Raw genomic sequence first — 22792 nt, 5'->3', positions numbered from 1 at the left:
CAAGATCCTGAGTTTATTATTGATCGAAAGGTTCCAGTGGTCTTGACTTGTACTGGTTTTCATATGGGTGGAAATTTGAAACCATCGATGTTTTGGGAGTTTATCTCAGACAAGGATGCACCCAAGTATTTCTCAGTGATACAAAGTTGGTTCTACGATCAAAGAATCGAGTTATTTGTTATCAAGAGAAAAGAAGGATGCTAGTACATGTCAATGAGTCAAAGACATTTCCACTCTCTCAGTGATTCTGATTTGATAGACTTGGGAAGAAGATGGTTTGTTAATCTTCAACAAATTAATGGACTTGCAGATTTCTATTGGAATAGATTCCAAAGTGAAAGAATTTGGAATTTCAGCGATAGAGGTTTGAAACCTGAAGATAGGTTGATTAAACCTACACCAATGAAGAAGATTAAGAATCCAGATGACACATTTCGGTTTGTCCAGAGAAAGATTAAATGTGTTGAAAAGGTTCCCGCTATCAAATGGGATCAAGATATGCTGACTACGATGACATATTAGCAGATTGATATCAAGTCAGGCGAAGCACAAATGTTTGTTGATAACTCAAAGGAACAGATGTTGCTACGCATGTATGATCCAATGCAGGTAGTCAATTTGTCAAGAGGTGATCAGAGAAGACTCTAGGATACACCTTGTTCAGCTGTAAGTAGAGTTGAAGAAAGGCGCTATCGCAGCATTCTCGCACATTGTTTACAAGAGAGAATTCATGCGAATAGCACAAGACTTTTGTTTAACGGATGACTTTGAAGTTCAAGTTAGAAGACTTTAAAGAAATCTAGTTGCAACTGTCAAGGGGAGTCTGTAGATGCAGATTTGTGTGACAATAGCAACATAGATTTGATTATCGTTTATGTTTTAGGAACTATGCTTGTAATCATTTAAATAAGAACTTTTGTTGGTATTTAATGATTACGTTTGATTTCAATATTATATCTGTTTATGTTTTGTACTGTGTTTGTGTATTATATATTGTTTTGCAGGTACAAGAACGTAGAACCAAGTTATAAATGTCTTAAAATACTTAAACGATGGTTGGACGTTATGTACAGGCGAAATAGACGATCCAATAAGACGCTCCTCGTGCTGATGTCATCAGCACATAGAGTTGTCCTCGTGCTGACGTCAGCACTAGGGTAAGAGGTCTTGGTGGATCGAGTCTTAATCACTTCGTGTGAAGCCCATGTCTACAGGAACCAAAACCCTATTAGTATAAATACACACCTAAATCACGAAATTAGGTATTGATGGTTAATGAACTTTTGACGAATTTGCGAATTAAGTTGATTAGTACTTCGTGTGTTCTCTAACACGAATTGCTACTTCGTGCGTGATCTTAGGTTGATTAATTACTTGTTAATTGACAAAAGGCAATAATAATCTAGTTATCTCATGAGGATTCCACACTCTTGACATAACGAATCATGTCTTATTACGATCCACGCAACCATAAAACCTTACAGCATTTGACTATGACACTCTATGACATATCACCTCCTATGACCTATCATATTCTATGACCTGTTACCTTCATCATTTTACCGCCGCAACACGCGGGTACTTGCTCTCGTTACTTATAACATACACTAAAATGTATGTGAGCGTTAACTATTATTTCTATTATAACCTATATAAAATGTTTACACGTGGATAGTGAACCTAGCTTGCTGGCAACTGGCTCAACAGTTTGTCTGCCTATATGTTTGTTTTGGTTCTTTCTTTTTTTAATTTTTGATTTTGCGGTAATTATGCAGCTGCGTATTTAACATTTTATTGTTTTTACGTACATTTAACCTATTAAATCTTTAAACTTTTATTTAACCGTTAAAGTTTTATCTTTAAGGGATTAATTTTTTCCTTTTTCTAGAATTTATAATACCTTAATTTTTTTTTATCATCGAAGTTTTTAGTTTTTTAATTTTTATTATGGAGTAACAATTATTAACATGCATATACATATTGTCGATAGAAAAAAAAATGGTTAAGTCGTATGTTTTTCTATTGATATATACTGTATGTTAATATTTACGCCAAATACAGACCACACTATATGTCAATATATGCACAGCCTAGCTATATATGTAAACCCCGTACGTGCGTAGTAGGACACAACCACAAGCAATGTTCCTCATTTCAAACTCATATAGATAGATTGTATATATAAAAGGCCAAACCAACTGCACCTCTTTTCCTTACAAAACAACATCGTTTTGCCTGAAGAAGGTTTTGTTCATTTACTTAATATATATTTACTTCGTTTGTCTTTTCTTTCATCTCTTTTTATTGTGCTTGTTCTTGATGATCAATATATGTTTCCTTTATGATGCATGCAGATTAATAAATGATGGGAAGATCACCAAGCAGTGAAGAAAATGGACTAAAGAAAGGCCCGTGGACGCCAGAAGAAGATCAAAAGCTCATCGATTACATTGAGCGTAACGGACATGGTAGTTGGAGAGCACTGCCTTCACTTGCTGGTCTTAATAGGTGTGGCAAAAGTTGTAGGTTGAGATGGACTAATTACCTTCGTCCTGATATCAAGAGAGGCAACTTTACCGAAGAGGAAGAAAAACTCATTATACACCTTCATTCTCACCTTGGAAACAAGTAAGTCACACCTTTCTTAATTAGTTTTTAATTTTTTTCCCAAAAAAGTTTAGTCTTTAATTTAAATGATGGAAGTATTTCATCTATCAATAAACTTTTTGATAAGTCTGAGAAATTGTGAAAGCTTACGATATTTTCATTGAAAGTTTGGAGCTTTAATTAGTTTATGACTATATTCAAGTAATAATTTTTAGGCTTTTTTTCCTTTCTTTTTTCAAAACATGAAAAAATGCTACTGTATAACTTACAAACAAGATCTATGCAAGTTCAGGTGGTCCGCAATTGCAACACATCTTCCAGGAAGGACAGATAACGAGATCAAGAATTTTTGGAACACCCATCTGAAGAAAAAGCTACTCCAAATGGGAATTGATCCGGTCACGCATCAGCCAAGAACCGATCATCTTGATATTCTTGCCAATTTACCACAGCTCCTAGCTCTTGCTGCAAATAACTTAGGAGCTACCAATCTATTGAATCCATCATTCTTCGATATGAATCTAAACTCCCTAATAACTCAATCCGATGCTACACAAATCGCCAAATTTCAGTTGCTTCAAAACATCATCCAAGTCTTGAGTACCAACACTACTAATACTACTACTACTACTACTTCAATAATGCCTCAAAACATTGATCCGTTTTACGCTATGCAAATATCAGAATATCTCAAGCTAAATCCTCAACACTTGCAAAACTTTCAAGAGATATCGATAAATCAAACCCCATCAGCATCTAGTATACCTCCATTTCCGACCCACGATTTCATTTCACCAAGCTATCCAAACCTAGAAGAACTAGACCCCGAACTTGGTTCAAAAACATTCAATGAACACGATAGCCGAGCACAAGGGGTACTGAGTGTGGGGAAAGAAGACTACCTTGGTTTCGAATCTGTTCCACCACTAGTGCCAGCCTCACCGGATCATCTTAGTCACAGCCGTAGTGGTAAACGGAAAACTCCAAGTGAGGATGTGATCAGTATCGATTTACGAAACACGAGTGTTGGTGTAAAACAAAGTGATCATATTTCGTCATCTGATCCGACGTCTACTTCAACTACTATTGATGCTAACTGGCAAGATTTTATGGATGATGAAGCTAGTGGTTGTTACTGGAAAGAGATCATCGAGTAAGAACTCGTCAATTTAATTTAATTATTTCAGTTTATATATATATATATATATGACATATGATAAACAAAAACATGCATATATGTATATTTTTTGTCCAAGAAGTGTGAAATTAAATACATATGACCACCTCTAAATTAATATACATAGGGGCATAGGGCCATCTGATGATTATTATCATATGTATACGCATATGCTGGTGCATATATACGTATCGTTATCACTTGGCATTATATTATAATCTTGAATATATAACGATATTAGCTTTAAAATAAAACTTGTTACCAATTGCTTCAATATGTTATTATGTTAATCACATTTGACGTGAAAAGCATACATTGATACGTATATACGTCTTATACATAGTATATGTAGTGTAAACGTATATGTATGTAGGCAGTGGGCATATATCCCTAAGTACGTTTTTATGTATATAATATCACATACCTTTTGAATAAGCTATATATGAATAACCTAGCTAACTAGCCGTCTTTATAATTTACTTTATTGAGTTAACCACCATTTTATGTTAATTTAATTGTGAAATAAATAATGAGAATGTAACTAACTATATGGATGAATGTCTATTAGATTAGAAAAAAACTAAAGTTGTTTATATTGTATATAATAACTTTCAGATCTTATCTATTGTATGTATCTAACCAATAAAAACTTACAAGTGTGGTTGTCACAGAATACATACAATATACATGATTTGAAAGTAATTACATACAATGAACATACATTTAGTTTTCCACACTACAGACGTTCGTCATAGTTAGTTACGTACATTCACGGATACTAATCCTATATATATATATATGGATATATCTATCTATATATATAATATATATATATAGGGTGGGTTATTTTAGGATCACCTCTTATTTTAGGACCAATTAGTACATGTGTTTTTTATAACTTACACACCACCATCATCATTTACTACGATATACAAGATTTTTTTGTAAATACACTAAGACTTTTCGGTGACGGGCCCACCGGAAAATCTTGTGTAAGTTAACTTACAACCTACATATGTGTAAGTTAACTTACATTTGATTTTCCGGCGATGCGATGGCCAAAAATCATGGTGGTGGTCAGATATAATCATGGTGGTGTGTAAGTTACAAAAAACACATGTTTTAAAATTGGTCCTAAAATAAGTGGTACTAAAATAACTTGCATATATATATATGGAAAAGTGAGTATAGGGTTGTTCCACATATAAGCTTAGATAGGGAACCCTTCGCACACAAATATTTTAATAATATTTGTATTTTAAACAAATGATGGGGACCCCATGATATTTATGGATTAAAAAGACAAATTGTGAGGGGTTCCACATCTAAGCTTAGATGGTACACAACCTAATACTCAATTCCCCCTATATATATATATATATATATATATATATATATATATATATATATATATATATATTAGGTAAAATAAACAACCATTAAAGTAAAACAAATAAAACAATATGTTTTTCTTCAGTGATAATCACCGTGCATCATAAAAATCATCGTACATCAATTGTTTCGTGAATCTTCGTGCATCAATTTAACCATGATCTAAGGGTCAAGATCTTATCTTATTTGTTTTACTTTAATACTTGTTTTACAATACCCAACCCCTATATAGATATATATGAAAAACCTAGTAACCTTGTTGCACAAGCATCGAGATATATGTTTGTGTCAATGATTTATTTGATTAATATTGGATGCAGGCGAGCGTCACCATCATGGTCTTAAAGATGAAGAAGGTTTGTACTCACCTAACAAGACCAAGAAATTAATATCCGAATTGAACATTTTGTCAATAAAGCTAAGTGTTTCGTTTGTTGGTTAATTAGTTTGTTTGTAGATATTAAGATTGATCGATCGACACTTTATGATGTTTCATAATACTCCATTATTTTAAAATTGCTTTGGTATACAATATATTAGGGGTGAAACGTGGTACAATACGAAATTCATAATTTTTTTGGTTTGATAACCAATTTTCTTTTTATCCCAAACCATGTAAAATGTATTATTATTTATATTGACACATTATTGATGTTTTCCAAACTATCACCTACAGTTTGTTGTGCTTTTATCAAATGTTCTTTGGGTTAATTATTTGGTGTATTTAAATACAGGGTGCAATGAATTCTTTCTTTTTTTTCGATTTTATTTTTTTCATTTTAGTTGTCCATTGACTTTCAAAGTTTTCCTTCTCTAAACTTTAATATTTTTGTTTATATTGTATAACACTTCATATAACATATATAAAAAAGTTTGATTTTAAATGAACTTTTCAATCATATAACTTTTATCAAGTATTATATAATATAAAAAAAAATATTTACGGTTAAAGTTAAAGCAAAAGACTTTAAAAGAAAACCGTATGACAATTAAAATGAGAGGAGTAGATCCATCGACCCACAAGTTGTAAGTTACATTCTTATAAACAAATTATATATTTATGAAATTGCATGCATGTGTGATTAATTTCTTTGACATATATCGTATGATTCTATAACACCTCTCCGCTTCCATTGGCACTAGCTTACATTTTTTCTAGAAAACATATGATCAGACTTCTAACGGTAAATTGGATAACAAACTAACATCAACTCCAAAGAATAGAGATGAACATACACGTTAAAGTGACATAAAGGTAGGAGCAAGTAGGATATGTGAGGGGAAGGTGTTGACTTTGGTTAAAAAACAACAAAAATGTCTCTCATGGAACCGAAGACAAAACTAAGTTAGTAGTAGTTAGGAAATCTCACTGGACTTTATTTGACATGTCAAATGCAATTGACATTTTTTTTTAATTGACAAGATGTATTGTAGGTTTGTTTTCTTAACTGCCTCATTAATTTCTATAAAAGCGATTGCTTTGATCTCTAATTAGCATCCGTGTTGCTAAAATATATCAACGGTAGCGACAGTTCAATTTGGGGTCGACTTCCAGTCTCAAGGAACATCGATAATTAATTAGACAGCTACATGAAATGATACTAAAAAATAAATAAGGGAGCCTGGAATAAGTGTTACAACCAAGAGAGGATATATCGATTTCAGTAGATTTGATAATTTTTTTAATTAATTTGCAGATAGACACTATTTAATAGGAATATAATAAAGTCTCTGGATATATAGAAAGATAACCTTGACAATCCAGAAGTAGTTAGTAACCTAAATAATTAACTAACCAAAGAGACAAGGAAAGACATATTTGTTAGCTAGCTGATAAGAAATATATTCACTTAGAAGTTAGACTAATGAGTTCCTGGCTTACGTATAAGTAATTACTTGATCATATAAATATACCCAGAAAAGATACCTATTTACGTGCCACTACACCAAAAATATATAGTAATATGTTAAGCCAAAGGATTCGCTAAGGTTGATGTCTGTTAACACCCCTTAACTATCAACCATTAATCAGGGACGAAGATAAGATTAATAAATCATCCCATATCTTGTAAGTAAAATATGGGCAGAAAAACACAAGAGAGAGAGAGACATTGTCTCAAAGGGATAGGTGTCTAATTGATAGGACACTTCATCTGATGTGTGTACCTTATTGGTAATAAAACATGAAAAAAACCAATATGTTTCTAACAGTAGGGAAGAAACATGTTTCATACTTATAAACTCCCCTATAAAAATCACACATATATATAAATACAAAATCTTTCACCCCGCACAAAATCATGGAAGTATATGGTGCTTCTAGTAGCATATACTTGTTACCCCCATAAAACATTACCTTCAAATTATCACTCATATCATAAATGGAAAACAAACAAGGAAGAAGACAGAGATTCACATTCGATAAGTTTCACACTAACACACAAATGCGTATAAAGAAAAATGATTTTAGATATATTGAAAACTGATCATTTTCCATGTTTATAGGCATATAAATAGACATGCAAAATTTGAACGGGCCTAAAAACATAAGTTAGACGAAAGTTACGTTATTACATAAAGAAAGTAAAAAAAGAAACCCAAAACTCATAGATAATGGCGTTTTTGAGCCCAAAGACCGACCGAAACTACCTTTTTGCAGCTTGATGCTTCTTGTTCAAACGATCGTTTTGACTGGTCATACGCTGAAAACGAAGCCCGATTTTAAAATTTATGGCCATTTTAGTGAAGCCTTCTTTATCCCCCTATCCAGGCTCTCCAAATACACTAGAGCCTGTCCTCCTCCACTTGGGCCTACATCATATATTTATGTCTTTGGTTACCTTACCAACAAATACTTTAGGGCCTACATCATATATTTATGTCTTTGGTTATCTTACCAACAAATACTCTAGGGTGTAATTCATGAGAAGAGTAATTTTGTAATGAGTTTTTTCTTGTATAATATTTCCAAAACGTAATGTCTCTCAATCAATTGGCTTAGTGAATAAATGCTTCAAAGTTTATTCAGATTTCAAGGGTCTTAAAAAAAAGACGAGGACACGAAGAATGCAGTTCTTTGGTAAATGAAGCTCTTGCATATTTTTCATTTAAGTTAACTATAGAAAAAATTGATTAAGACATTTTTTTTTTCACTCACTAAAGGTAAATTTTCAATAATATTGTTACTTTTTATTCCTTGAAATTGTTTTTTGATTCGCACCAAGCTAGATCGGTAACTATTATGATATTGTCCTTAAAGATCTTGGATTAAATTATAGATTTCTTGTTTTAAAGATATGTGTGGAGTTGACAAAATATACAATTGGGTAAAATGTTAAATAGATTATAATGTCCTTAATTTCTAGTTACTTTCCCAGGTCCAAAAAGAAATGACAAAGGTTATCTGTCATTCAAAACAAATTATTACTGGATTCTTTTGTATAAAATGGATTAAATTGCTACTATTGTTGTCAGTGTACTTTAATGCTTTTGATTCTACTATTGATATCATGTTTTTGTTTAAAGTTTCTATTGTCATCATTGTCGCTGAACATCAACGCCGTCATTAATGTTTCTTATATGATTCTCCAAATTCTGAAACAACTCAAGAAGCAAAAAACCTGAGCTCACCTAATAGTGATCATGGGAGGAATCCTTTCCCAATTGCGTCTCCAGGTCCGTCGAGCTGATGACATTTTCGTTTCATGATCAAATTCCAAAGAAAATAAATGAATTTAGATTGTTGTTAGATCATTTTTTTGTATACTTATTCAACAAGTATTTGGCCTCTTTTTTTTATGCTTAGATAACCTTATAGCAAGGAGGTGATCTACCTATTTAAAGTGGGATATATAGTATAGATGATGTACTGCAGTTAAACATCTCAGTGATTTGCATTTTAAATTTTAGTTGTTAGCCATCTTAATTAATGCCACTTTTGGCAATGCAAAAGATTTAATAGTATTACTCTTTCCTTTGAAGCAAGGCATGCTACATCTTTTGCAGCAGTTATTACTAGGCTCAGTTTTATCCAACATGTTGCTCATGCTAGGATTTGCGTTTTTTGTATGCAGGATTTGCTAATAATAACAAAGAACAAATTTTTAAGAATTATTTAATTAACATACTACAGTTTGGTCCGTGGTCACACATTCTTGTGTATACATGAACGTGGCAACTTTTTTTTCGCCCATATGCATATAAATTGTTTGTTTTGGGAGACTAGGGGAATGAGTCGAAACTAGCCTAAATTGTTTCCTCTTTAACACATATACAAGCATACAAGTATACAATTTTTGGTTTCTTTTGATAATTCATAATACCAGTAACATTATTTATTTATTTATTATTATTATTATTATTATTATATTTTATTATCATCATCATCGTTTAACGACATATTATTTTAATCTAACTTTTACAATTCAACTTAGAACTCTTGAAAAACATTCAAATGAAACTTATATGCGATTAAATTTAGAATTACATGTCCATCAAATGGGTTTAAAGACTAAAAATATTAGCAAATCTTTTAAGAGTTCAAATATTTTTCTAATAGTTATTTTGCCCAGTATTGAAAATATTGAAACAAAATCTATGACATACCTTTTGAATCTATCCATCCATTAGATGGGTTTGAAGAATAAAACTACACATTTTCTTTATAAACACACAAGATTTCACATTTTCCATTAATGTATTGAATCAATGGTTTTATTAGACCATCTTTAACCCACCATATTAAAATTCAATGTATTTATGTCACTTCAATAGTACACTACATACCACATTGAACTATTTTTATTATTAACTTTTCAGTAAAATCTCAATTTATTAAACCACAAAAACACTAAAATAAAAACCATCTTAAATATATATATAAAAAACACAAATGTAAGTCACAACTTAAGAGATGGTACTACTGAATACACCTCTATGTCAATGGTGAGTTATTTGCAATAGTTCACTGAACTCGACTGGAGCCAATACCAGTGAACAAATACCAAGTAACCGGTGGATTATTTATTTAGGTGACAAGTAAATAAATAAATGACAACGCAATAAATACAAGTATGTAAACTGGTGAGACCAAGTTGTAATTTTTCAACATATTTTATTTGTTGTCTTTAAATAAAATACAAAATTGTTGCGGAACCAAGATAATACAAAGATATATAAATACCTCAACAACCTTGAAATACAATTGATCTACTCTTGAAAATTTTCTTAAACAAGCGAAACACTTAAAGTTTTGAAATGTTATTTATTGTGATTAAGAGAATATTGCACATGTTTACCAAGAATATGCAAAGGTGAATTATTGGTTGTGCAAAGACCTCTATTTATAGGTAAATGTTGACATTGGCAATATATGACATCAGGATGTCAATTTTGCCGTACAAATATGCTTGTGAGCATTTAAGGAATTGCATTTAATTTCTTAAACATGCTTGTTAAATTACTAGGTAAGAAGTACTTTAGCCATCCGCTTTTATACACTTTTGTACTTTTATCATAGACAACTGTTATTGTCCGGATAATAAAGTATAAAATAAAAGGTCTTTTTCGTAATCAGTGTAATGTTTTGTAAATACTTTACACTGATCAGCTCTCCAGTCTTGATCTGGGTAAAACATTTACTAGGCTTGGCTGCCATGAATGTTTTCTTTTTTTTACTTGTTGTCTTTGACTTCAACTGGAATGTCTTCATTTCTGGTCAGATTTCAACTAGAGTAAGGTTCCAGCGATATTAACTGATATTAACTGTACACTGGCCACAATACTTTGGCCACAATACTTCATGTTATTTATGGTCTTGTCTCCCGTTGCCGAGTTCGCTGGACTAAAAAGTTAATACAAATTTAGAAATACTTAAAAACTAATGTTTAACACTCTATAACCAATCCATAATAACTTAAAACTTCAGGGGTTAATGTAAAAATTTACTTGTACACTAATAAAGCTGTGTCATGACTTATATATGTGAGATTTCTTCCCCAATACATCTGCAAAACACATCGAACAAAATAATGCTTTCTTTATTCTAATTAATCATTGTAGCAGCAAAATAAGTAAGTAAAAAGAATAGTGAAAACCCATACGCTGATATTCATCACATTGGTGGCCACCACTTTGGGTGAAAGCCCCGACCCTCAACGATGGTCTTAGCAGCATATTCAACCCCTAACTACCACCACCAATTGTTCATCATAAACCCTAATAATCACAAGCATCAATCAAATTTCTACTCCAAAAATCATTTAACAATGCGATCTTCTTCTTCATCTCGTTATTATTCAAAACCTACCACTAACAGCAACAAGAATTATAATAATAATAATAATGGATTTGGGATTGGAATTAGTTACAGGAAGAAGGAAATGGATCATGGACACAAATCGGACGGTCCTAAATTTGTTGCACGTTCTTCTTCGGGTTCAGAATCACGTATGAATTCGAGTTCAAAGGGGAGGATTATATTTTGGTCAGGTGTTACTTTAGTTTTAGCCGTTGGGAATCGAGTGCTTTATAAGCTTGCATTGGTGCCTATGAAGGACTTTCCTTTTTTCTTGGCTCAACTCAACACTTTTGGGTAAATATTATTATTTTTCTTTCTATATTTCATTTGAAGATAATATTCTACAAATATTACTGTTATTAAAAATGTTGAAGCATTATTCTACAGTACAGACCATCTCCCTTACCAAACTCAGGATCAAACAAGTTTCCGCTTTGAAACACAAATTAGCTAAATTCGAAAATACATTTTTTTAAATTAAAATGTAATGACCGAAAATATCAAGTTAATGAAATCCTTCTTGATGAATGTATTGTTAGTTGCACAGAATTTATTCTTCATAATCCTTTATCGTCATTGCCTTAACGGTCCCTTATGCATACACGGGGACTAAAGTATAGTTATTTAGTAAATATATTGAATGATAATTTTATCTGGTCTTAATATTGTTTGATGATGTTCTTGTGCTTAAAGAGAGAAACAAAATACAATCTGCTTATATCATGGTGATCAAGGTAATCAGTTTTAGATTGATGTTGTTTGAGGATGTTCTTGTGCATATTTTCAAACTTATTATTCTTAGTAAGATTGATGTTGTTTCCAAGTTTGTAGTGCAACGGTATCTTTTGTACTTTTTAACAATCAAGGTTTAAGCATTGTGGTAGTCATAGTTTATTACTCGTAGTTATTTCGATCATTTTAAAAAAAATATTGCAAACAAAAATGATGATTGTCTGTTTCTGCTTGTATTTGAATAAACTGTTTAAGTAACTCATCTCAACCACCCTCTGAAAGTGTGTTTTATGGTTTCTGTATGGTGTTTAAAAAATTTATGAGAATCATTGTAGGATTCTTACCTCAGTAACCAGATATTAGGTTCGTGTCCAGTTTATTTTATAAAATTTGGGATTTCTCAGCCTGTAAAAAGGAAACTATACAATCTTGGTGTACAAAACTTACAGCAGGGGACATGAAAATCTGCAAAAGAGGACCATTTAGATACTGATTGATGAAGCTACACCAAACTTGGTGGTCTGTATCTAAGTAGCTACACTCAATTAAAAAGTTTGGTGATGAACTATTGAAAAGAGTAGCAACACAGAAATAGTGACGACACAGTTATTAGTACTATTTGAGAGAAACTGGAAGTTTTGGCTGCTTCTTATTAACATGAGGGGGGTGCTGTCATTGATTCAAATGACAATGGTACACTTCCAACGTAATTGATTTCAATTAGTATCTTGATGACGCTGCATAATCAACCTGCAGGTATATAACGCATACATTTCAGTTTATTAGAGATGATGGGGAAAATCACTTGACTTTAGTTTTCATACGATACTTGAGAACTGTAGTTGGGATATAACCTATGTCATGTTAACAAATTAAAGGGGCTATTTGTTTACCTATTACATTGATACGTCTGTAAGATAACTGTGTGTAGACTTTCACTGTTTGCGAATGTCATCTATGCATTTGATTTGTGATGGTGGGAGCTTTGGTCTTCACTTTCATGGCATTTTATGTCATCATAGATAGTTTTTTCCTTAGAAAAGCAACTTGATTATGGATCTACAATTCTGATATTAATTAATATTCTTGCAAATGTTTTAAACAGGTATGTGGCAATTTATTTTTCTATACTGTATATGAGGCATCGTGCTAGAATTGTAACTGATGAGATGCTGACCATTCCAAAATGGCGCTTTGCGGTCATTGGTATGCTAGAAGCCCTGGGAGTTGTCACTGGGATGTACTCTGCAGGTATTAGTTTAGCATTAAGTTCATCTGGGCTATGAATTATCATATTAGGGTGATTTTGGTTATTTTGATGTCTATATTGCTATTGCATTTAGGCCTTTAGGGGTGTCTGGACTTATGTTACGAAACTTATTATCTAGTTATTTTCACTTGAAATCTGCCATAATAGTTGCAATTAATATTAGTTAAAGTACTATTTTCAGTTTGCAACTTATTATGCAATTCTGACTCCTATTTTTTAGAACTTTTCCTTTTCTATCAGAAAAATGTCATTTTGGCTGTTCTGTCTAATAATCTTTTGGAGCTCAAGAGTTTGGCAAACACCCTAACATATCATTAATTAATCATTGCCACTTTAAATAGCAATAACTGAATACGCCTGATTCTCTGATTCAGATATTTCATTATGACATAATCTCTCTCAAAATGAACATCGAAGCACATCCTTAGTATGGCCTTTTAACATAAGATGCCTTCAATTTGTGCATGGCTGAGTTAATTCCAGTTTTGTTAGTCTGTTACTATCTAACATGCAGGTATGCCTCTTAATGGTAACTGATCAAGCAAATGCAAGTTTGATTGTTTTAATTAGAATTCTTTTTGCGTAACTGAGTGTTATGTACCTTTCACAGCAATGCTCCCTGGACCAGCTATACCAATATTGAACCAGGTACTTTCAGTTTCTGAAGATATCTTCCAAAGTTGCGAATTAACAAATAGTTTTGGTAATAATAATGCATAGAGCACTTTATCAAATGGTTCTGTGTCTTTTTACTAATCAAAGCATCCACTTTACTTATGAACATCTAATAAGTTACATCTTAAATGTGTGACAATTCCGGGCTGTTTGATGGATCAGTGTGTGTTATGTTTTGAATTGTGGAGTAGAAATAATGGGTAAAATGGATTAAATAGGTAGTAAGTTTCCCAACCTGACTTGCCATACCGAAATTTTACCCAATTTGAATTGTTCCCAAGCTATTCATTTTGTCACTTCTATATACATAGCATAATCTATTTCGATACTCTTCTATATAGAGAGTATTCACTACCCTTCCCCATTTCTATGATTTTACGAAGCTATAATAGGAAGGCGGCCCACATCATCCTCCCTTTCCCACCCAATAAGGATAGTGATATTTCAGAAACCAGCCCCCCCCCTCCTTCCGTCGGAAATGGTCAAAAACTATTTGCCGCCTCTGCTTTGCGCCGGTATGGCAGTCCCATGTCAATATATAATAAAATTCAACTTTTATATAGGGAAGACCGAACGTATCTCTTACATTGCTTCCTGTAAATTATTCGTAATTGTTTCAGACATTTTTGTTGTGGCAACTGGCTTTTTCTGCTCTCCTTCTAGGAAGAAGGTACTCATGGAACAAAATCGCCGGATGTTTACTAGTCGCTGCTGGAGTAGTTACAGCTATTGCAAGGTATAATAATTCTTAACTTCTGTAACCACCAATACCTAAAGGGTATATAGATTTGTTCAGAGTTCAGATGTTAGAAGAAAATAAAAAAATGGAATGAAAAACTTTAAGTTCTTTTGGTGGCATATATTTTTTGTATTTCAAAATGCTCAAAACAAATTTTTTGCATGGTGATAGTTTAGCATTTTCAGCTCAAAATTAAGCTAGCGTAATTCTGTCCCTTTTATTTATCTTGAACTTTGAAGTATTCCTCAGCGATCAGTTTTCGGCCAGATTGGACAAAGGTCAAAACAGTTTACTGTTAAAAGGCATCAGTTTTTAGTACATTCAAGAAGGGGCAACTTTACGTCATTTTGTAATCTTTTGTATAAATAGTTAATGTGTTAATAATGCTTGCAAAAGCAAGCAGTCTTGCTACAATAACGATCCAAATCTTGTGAATCAAATTTTGAGTAGACTTTTATTGGGACTTCCAATCTGTTTGACCCTTCAACCTATTTGACTCACTCAGTTTATCTTTTTATTTGACTCTTCTAAGATAAAACACCTTTTGATTCGATCCGTTCTCGACCTGGAAAATCAAAAATACTTGGATCTTTGTGTATATCTTTAATATCAGTGGATCGGAAAGCGGTCAAATGCTAGCAGGAGTCGGGTTGTTGTGGCCAATAATGATGGTAGTATCAAGTGCATTCCAAGCTGGTGCAAGCATTATTAAGGTAATGTAGGGAACAATGTTTATATATCAGAAATATTAACTGAAAATGGTATTTAACTTAAGCTTGTATTTGGAGTGAACAGGAATATGTTTTCATTGATGCTGTTACCCATCTCAAGGTATCCTCTTATAGGTTTTTGTTATTTGTACAGCATTTGAACTTTGAAGCATGCTTTGCTTGGTGATAATGTGCTTGACATTGTATTTTGTATGTGATTTGTACAGGGGAAGTTGCTTGACATATTTGTTGTTAATTCATTTGGTTCCGGGTTCCAGGTAATTTTAAAATACCTTTAAAAGCAATCATGTCTTATTGTATCTATTTCTGTCATTAATTACACATTCACTTTCATCTGTGTAACTTTTATAAAGTAATTGGCTTTATGAACTATGGTATTTGCCTATTTTGGCTTTTCAATGCAACTATGTACTTATAGGCGAGTAGATTCCAATTATACTTTAATACTTTATCTTTTAATGGATCAAGATAGTAAATTTAAAATTAAGTAGTAGCTCAGGTATCTGGTCCGCAGGTCAAAATCGCCAAAATGATATTTTCTTTATGCCTAAAAGTAATAAGTTCATTTCATTCAAATATATATCTAAACATAATTTTATAATCACGTAATCAAACACTTGTTATCTTTTGGATAACACTGTTTCATGTCAAACTACCTGACCTATTCATTTGCCGCCACAATTACAGCCTGGCCATTGATCTTCGTGATAAAACTCAAAACCACGTGCTCAAGTGGAAGTGGTGCATAAACTAGTGATTTTGGAATAATGGTAAAAGTTACATATTTTTACCAACCAGGATTGATGTTCTTTGTTTGCATTTTTTTGCAAGTTCATGGATTGTTTGCAATAGTCCAATTTTTGAGGCAAATTTATATATGAATACTGTCACAATGGATAATTCATGTATATGCATATTTTAGGGGGAAACAATTGATAGAGAACTTAAAGGACCATTCTTGGCTGAAAATTTGTTGTATCTCAATGTGTAGGCTCTTTTCGTGCTTCTCTTTCTCCCACTATTATCAAATCTGAAGGGGATACCATTTCAAGAGCTTCCTTCATACATAATGAGTGGTGCTGGTTGCTTTCTCAACGTTGGGACCAGTTCAGGTAATTTTCTTCAAGTTCGAATTTAGGACTTTGGACTTTTTAAGTGCTGACCAATCTGTGTTCCGCAAATACACAATGGACCTTTTTTAAAAAGGATGCGGAAAACATGATTAATAGCTTCAATGTGTATGAAAAGACATACGCGTTTTGACACGTTACCTGAGAGTTGTTGAGATCCTCTTATAACATTGCTGAAGTCTACTTTTTAAGCTGAAAAAATGGACTTTTTTTGTTACTAGTAGTGGCAAGATTGGTGGATTGGGTATTTAGGTGGGTTTGATAATGGGTTAAAATGGCGGTCATTTGGTTTACCACCTGACAAATTAATTTTGATCTATTTCTTTACATAACTGTTATACGTTATTTATTATTGCAAAAAGATATCATGACAATTGTAGCCGCATTTTAGTGTAAACCTACTTCCGAGGTTGTATCGTTGTACAAATGTATTTGTGCAATATTCTAATCCATTTGATCAGTTCTCCCTTTCAGTTATTCTCTTGTATTTGATGCATTTGACCCGTTAGAGTTAGAAGCCAGCCCGTCGTCAAAATTCTCACCTTTAGTTGCTAAATGTGTTTCTTGAATAGAGTTATGATATAGATATCCTTACCACCCTATTGCTGCTTCAGGTTGTGACGGATCACCACTCTTACCATTACTTTATATAGTCAACAATATCGCATTCAACATATCAATTCTCAACTTGGTCAAAATTTCTTCGGCTGTAGTCTCCTCGCTGGCAGTTGTATTATCAGGTTCTCACTTTCCCTATCCCACACATTAATAATTCATTTATATGTATGTGTATGTTGCGTTTGGCGATGACCATCATATGTTCATAACTAAAAAACATGCCCAATGATTCAAAAATATAATCACTCAAGTGAAGTTTTGCCAACTCCTCTCAAATTAAGTCACTTTATAAGCCACGTCAATACCAGCTTCAACACTTGTTTGGCATTTCATACAGTGTGTGATTATATTAATTTGATTATGTGTATTGGTGATTAACACAATTTCTACCTTCTGTTGATGGAATCTGTTTAACTTTTCAGTGCCAACCACCATATATATTCTTTCCCTTCCGCTACCGTACCTCCCTGAAGGTGTAACTTTGAGCCCTTTCTTCTTGTTTGGGAGTGTGATCCTTGTGTTGGGTCTCATTTTATACAATGTTCCTCAGCGTAGCAAGTAGCACTCTCACTCTGAGTTCATGTAAGATGTAACACATGTGTAGCTTACGCCCATATTCTTTTGTTTTATAGTGATATTCTTTGTTCCAACAGGTAGTTGTGGTAAAGCTACTTTTAGTGACAATAAAGATTCATATTTGTATGCAATCAATATTGATTCAAAATTGTCAATGATAGCATCTTATGAAATTTGCCGGTTTTAGCCACCTCCTAAAGCTGCATTTTTGGCTGCATGATGGAACGCTAAGGCTTGTTGAAATAACAAGCATTTGAAGTGATAACAAACTGCACTTCCTTTTGGTGAGTCTTGGGTTATGAGGGTTGGAAGAATATGAAGTTTGAATATAGGTGGCAGGATGGCCAAGTCTGGTGGATTGGGTGATAGGTTAAAACTAGTTTGGGTTGAAGAGGGTAAACTGGAATAATTTGTACGGATGCTAACGTTTTTGAAGCCTGTGGTGCAAATACAAACTTTGGTTGAGAAAATTGTAAATCTATGAAAACCGATGTTGAGACACCCGTTTTTGCACATCTCACATAAAGCATGTGTCTTCAACACCGGTCTTACTCATATGTCACCTAGTTTGGTACGAAGACCAAAAGGCCGGTGTTTAAGACACCGGTTCTCAACACTTTTTATGAAAACTGGTGTCAAAGTGACCAGTGTTAGAATTTATTTTTTGAACGAATTGCATTTTTGGTCCCTGTGTTATTATACATTTTGCAAGTTTGATACAAACATGTGCAAAGTTGCGAAACGCATCCCTGTCATATCATATCCATTGCAATCTTGGTCCAAAGTTAACTTTCCGTCTAATTTTACCATTAAAGACATCATGTGCCCCTCACGTGAGGGGCAATATTGTCTTTTCATATAAACGAGGACTATTCTTGCAACTCACCTAAATACATATATTATCATCTAGGTAAAATATATATTCATATATTATTTGAGTACATTTGTACTCATACTTTCTGGAGATAAATCCCCAAAGCTATTAGATCTATATACTAGGCCAACCTTTTCTTTACATTCCTCATCAGTAAATGATCAGCTTAGATGTGCTACTTCTGGTTCTTGTTGTGGTTTCTAAACGGATGGACCAACAAGCCAAGCTTACACTCTTGCAAAGCCTACAAATGAATCGTTATCATCCTCTATCACACTTCAAGCACTTATCGGGCCACCTGAAAACGCCACCGCTTCAAAAGCCTCCATCATCACCAAGATCCGGCCATTACAACCACCTCTAAACATGTTTCTATTTTATCCGATATCTATACCAACCAGTCGATTTTGTCGTTTCCAGATCTATGCCACCACAGCCGCCGTCGGAACTCCATTGCTCATATCCAGCCACACCCAGCCACCGTCGACCACTGCTAACTCCATTGCTCATATCCAGCCACACCCAGCCACCGTCGACCACAGATCACTGCCAGCCACCATTCATGAACTTTACACCTCCCAACACAATATAGGCGTCGTCGCATCTCCATCAACACAATATAGCTGTCGGAGATCTGGAAATCTCACCGGAGTTCTTGCAAGAGGATTAATTTGGGATGCTTGAAAGGGTATTTATACTTTTTGTTTCCTGCTCTGTCTATGTCGAGTAGAAGAAAGAGAGGGGAGAGATTTTGTTTTCATTTATTTGTTAAAGGTTTATATGTGTGTCTTTTAATTTTTTTAGCAAATGAAGTGATTGGGTGAGGGAAATAGTTGTTGATTTGGAAGATAGATATATGTTTTATAAGAGATTGAACTAGTTTTTCAGAAAATATGGATGAATGGATCTATATGTAGATGATTTTGACTTTTGATTATTGTTAGTGATAAGATTTTTGTTTTAGGTTAAAAGAAATAGAACGAATTGCAAAAATGTTTCTATGGGCATTAAATGGACGAAACTATCCTCCACGTGACTGACACATGGTGTCACTAACGGTGAAAATTAGACGGAAATTTAACTTTGGACCAAGTTTACAACGGGTGTGATATGACAGGGATGCGTTTCGCGACTTTGTATATGTTTTGTATCAAACTTGCAAAATGTGTGATAACACAGGGACAAAAATGCAATTCGTTCATATCTTTTTCTCTTTTTATGGTTTATTGCGTATGTGAGAAAACACCAATAAACTATGATTTTATCATGGCAGAAGCACGAAGCACATTAATTTAAATTAAGAGGCGTACAATTTTATTAGTTGTAATATGTGCTTGTATCACTGTATGGATGATCATAATAAAATATTAGACAATGGCATACTTTCATTTCAATCACTTAACAGTATACATTCAGGACAAATGAAATATGGGCTTGACACGTATCAGAAAAGACACCGGCTTTGTCATGTAAGAGAAAAACGGACTAAGACTGATGTCTTAATCGCCGGCTAAGTCATGAAAAGTAAAATCATTGTTCCGAACACCGGCTTTATGTGACATGTTCAAGATTTTTCGTACTTTTACAATTTTCTCAACCGAAATTCGTATTCGCACCACAAGGTTCGAAAATTTTAACATCCTTACAAATTTTTCGGGTAAACTGCATTAATATTTAATGAAGCATACTGATTTTAAGGTAAAAACAAATGATTGATTTATTTGTTAAATACTATAATAAATGTCGTATAATGACCATTAACCGCCCTTTTATTATATATTATATATGACACAAATTATATCAAACGCTTTAAATAATGAAATATAATATAGATGACAAACCAAATTATGATGACTTACATTTTCAATTTATCACAAAAAACCATTGTATGCATTAACACGTTATCTATGCAATGTGATAGGTTGATAAAAACCATTACAATGGTGATGTCGTAGTTGTGGTGGTGCAAAGATATGAGTTTAGTTTGTTTTAATTATTCATTCTATCATTCCTAAAAATAAAGAGTGATAGTGTAAATATTTTAAAAGATGAGGCATATATGGTATAATGTAAAATGGGGTATTTTAGATCTTTGAAGATCTTAATTTTAAGACATTACGAATAAAAAGTCACAAGACCTTTTATACTGTTACCTTTTTGCTATATTTGCGTGACATCTTCAATTCTACACACATTTTCGGTATCTTCAATTCTAGGCAGTATCGGTTTTAGATTCAATCCATCACCACTGACCACTTTATTTTATTGTGTAATGGTACCTCTCACAAGTACACTTATTATATTCAGGTTGTGTTCGTTATTTGAACTTTTATCTCCTATATATATACTTATCGTGTAATTGTTTGTGTTTTTCAATATGGAATTATTATGTGCATATTCAGCTATTAATATATGACGATTGCTACCATTCAGGAAAAAATAGTTGTCGAAAAATTGAGGTATCGAAAAAAGATATTGAAAACATATTCATTCTTCACAATTGTTATGCATCAAAACATATAAAACCGATATCTTTCTCCCACGATGATGAAATATACGCATGCTTGTTAACATTGTACGTGTATCTCTTCCTTGACGAACTATATTTTAAAGATACTCACAAACATTACCTCGTATGTTGTTAGTGAATCTATTCTCGTGAACACTGATCAATCGGTGATCATAAAAATAAATATATATATATATATATATATATATATATATAATCCCTATATAAACAAACTATACCCCTCCAAATTAAACACTCTACCTTTAAAATCTCTATTTTACCCTTTTAATTTACACTACCACCAAACCCTTTATTCCTAAATCTATATCTATACTATATTAATAAACAAACTAACTTTAATTTCCAATACATTCCTAACTCACACACACACACTAAATCTATCCAATATATTCTTAAAATATTTTACACCCATATTTTTCCAAACTATCTATCTTATTTATTAATTAATTTAAATATTTTCACCTAATATCTCTATTATATTTTTAAAAAAGTTATTTACAAAATATACATCTCTTAACCATAAAATAACTACATTATCATTTACACCTATTACTTTAAGATTAATAATTACATCGTTAACACCACCGCCACTAGCACCGCCCGTTGCCGCCACCGCCGCATTGCGCGGGTACCCATCTCGTATATATATATATATATATGGAGACAATCAAATAAGAAAAGTTTTAAAATAAGAACGGTGAGAACACCTTAAAAACATCATTTGGATGCATTAAAAGTCTGTAAAATTGACATAGTGCATAACTAATTATCATTATTTAAGTGTTTAATAACACATTGATTCATCAAAATCGAAAAAATCACGTTTTTTGTTGGATGCATCATTTTAATGAATATGCATCCAATATGGATGCACAAAACAAAAAACATGATTATTTTGATTTGACGGATGAATTTGTTGTTAAACACTTAAATAAAGATAATTAGTTATGCACTATGTTAGTTTTATGGACTTTTAATGCATCAAAATGATGTTTTTAAAGTGTTCTCACCGTTCTTATTTTTAAAAGTATTCTCACCGGAGTGTTATCCCATATATATATACATATATATATATATATATATAGGGTGACAATCAAATGAGAACCAAATTAAAATGAAAACAAATGAGAACACTTAAAAACTACATTTTGATGTATTAAAAGTCCATAAATCTAACAGAGTGCACAACTAATTATTATTTATTTAAGTGTTTAACAACACATTGATCCGTCAAATTCGAAAAAATCACGTTTTTTGTTGGATGCATCATTTTGATAAATATGCATCCAAGATGGATGCACAAAACAAAAAACGTGATTTTTTCGATTTTGAAGGATCAATGTGTTGTTAAACACTTAAATAATGATAATAAGTTAAGCACTATGTTAGTTTTATAGACTTTTAATGCATCAAAATGATGTTTTTAAGTGTTCTCACAGTTCT

General features: G+C 32.7%; 1 protein-coding gene across 1 annotated transcript; it reads left to right on the top strand.

The window, feature by feature from the left end:
• The first annotated feature begins 2354 nt into the window (after positions 1 to 2354).
• LOC122581003 (protein CLT2, chloroplastic) lies at positions 2355 to 18118 on the top strand. Its single transcript, XM_043753146.1, has 12 exons — positions 2355 to 2628; positions 2900 to 3000; positions 11390 to 11768; positions 13312 to 13457; positions 14087 to 14124; positions 14772 to 14887; positions 15504 to 15603; positions 15686 to 15721; positions 15828 to 15878; positions 16613 to 16733; positions 17366 to 17491; positions 17792 to 18118. Exons 1-12 carry the CDS (start codon positions 2363 to 2365, stop codon positions 17929 to 17931), a joined length of 1620 nt encoding a protein of 539 aa, XP_043609081.1. The 5' UTR covers positions 2355 to 2362; the 3' UTR covers positions 17932 to 18118.
• Positions 18119 to 22792: the final 4674 nt, after the last annotated feature.

This window comes from Erigeron canadensis, chromosome 9 (genome assembly GCF_010389155.1).
Source record: "Erigeron canadensis isolate Cc75 chromosome 9, C_canadensis_v1, whole genome shotgun sequence".
NCBI lineage: Eukaryota > Viridiplantae > Streptophyta > Magnoliopsida > Asterales > Asteraceae > Erigeron > Erigeron canadensis.
This window is presented reverse-complemented; position numbering and strand designations above follow the sequence as displayed.

Excerpts from the sequence above, each read along its gene's own strand:
- LOC122581003 (XM_043753146.1), top strand. The coding sequence starts at position 2,363 with ATGATGGGAAGATCACCAAGCAGTGAAGAAAATGGACTAAAGAAAGGC. Across the intron at positions 2,629-2,899 it reads CATTCTCACCTTGGAAACAA|GTGGTCCGCAATTGCAACAC; the intron begins GTAAGTCACACC and ends ATGCAAGTTCAG. Across the intron at positions 15,604-15,685 it reads CTGGTGCAAGCATTATTAAG|GAATATGTTTTCATTGATGC; the intron begins GTAATGTAGGGA and ends TGGAGTGAACAG.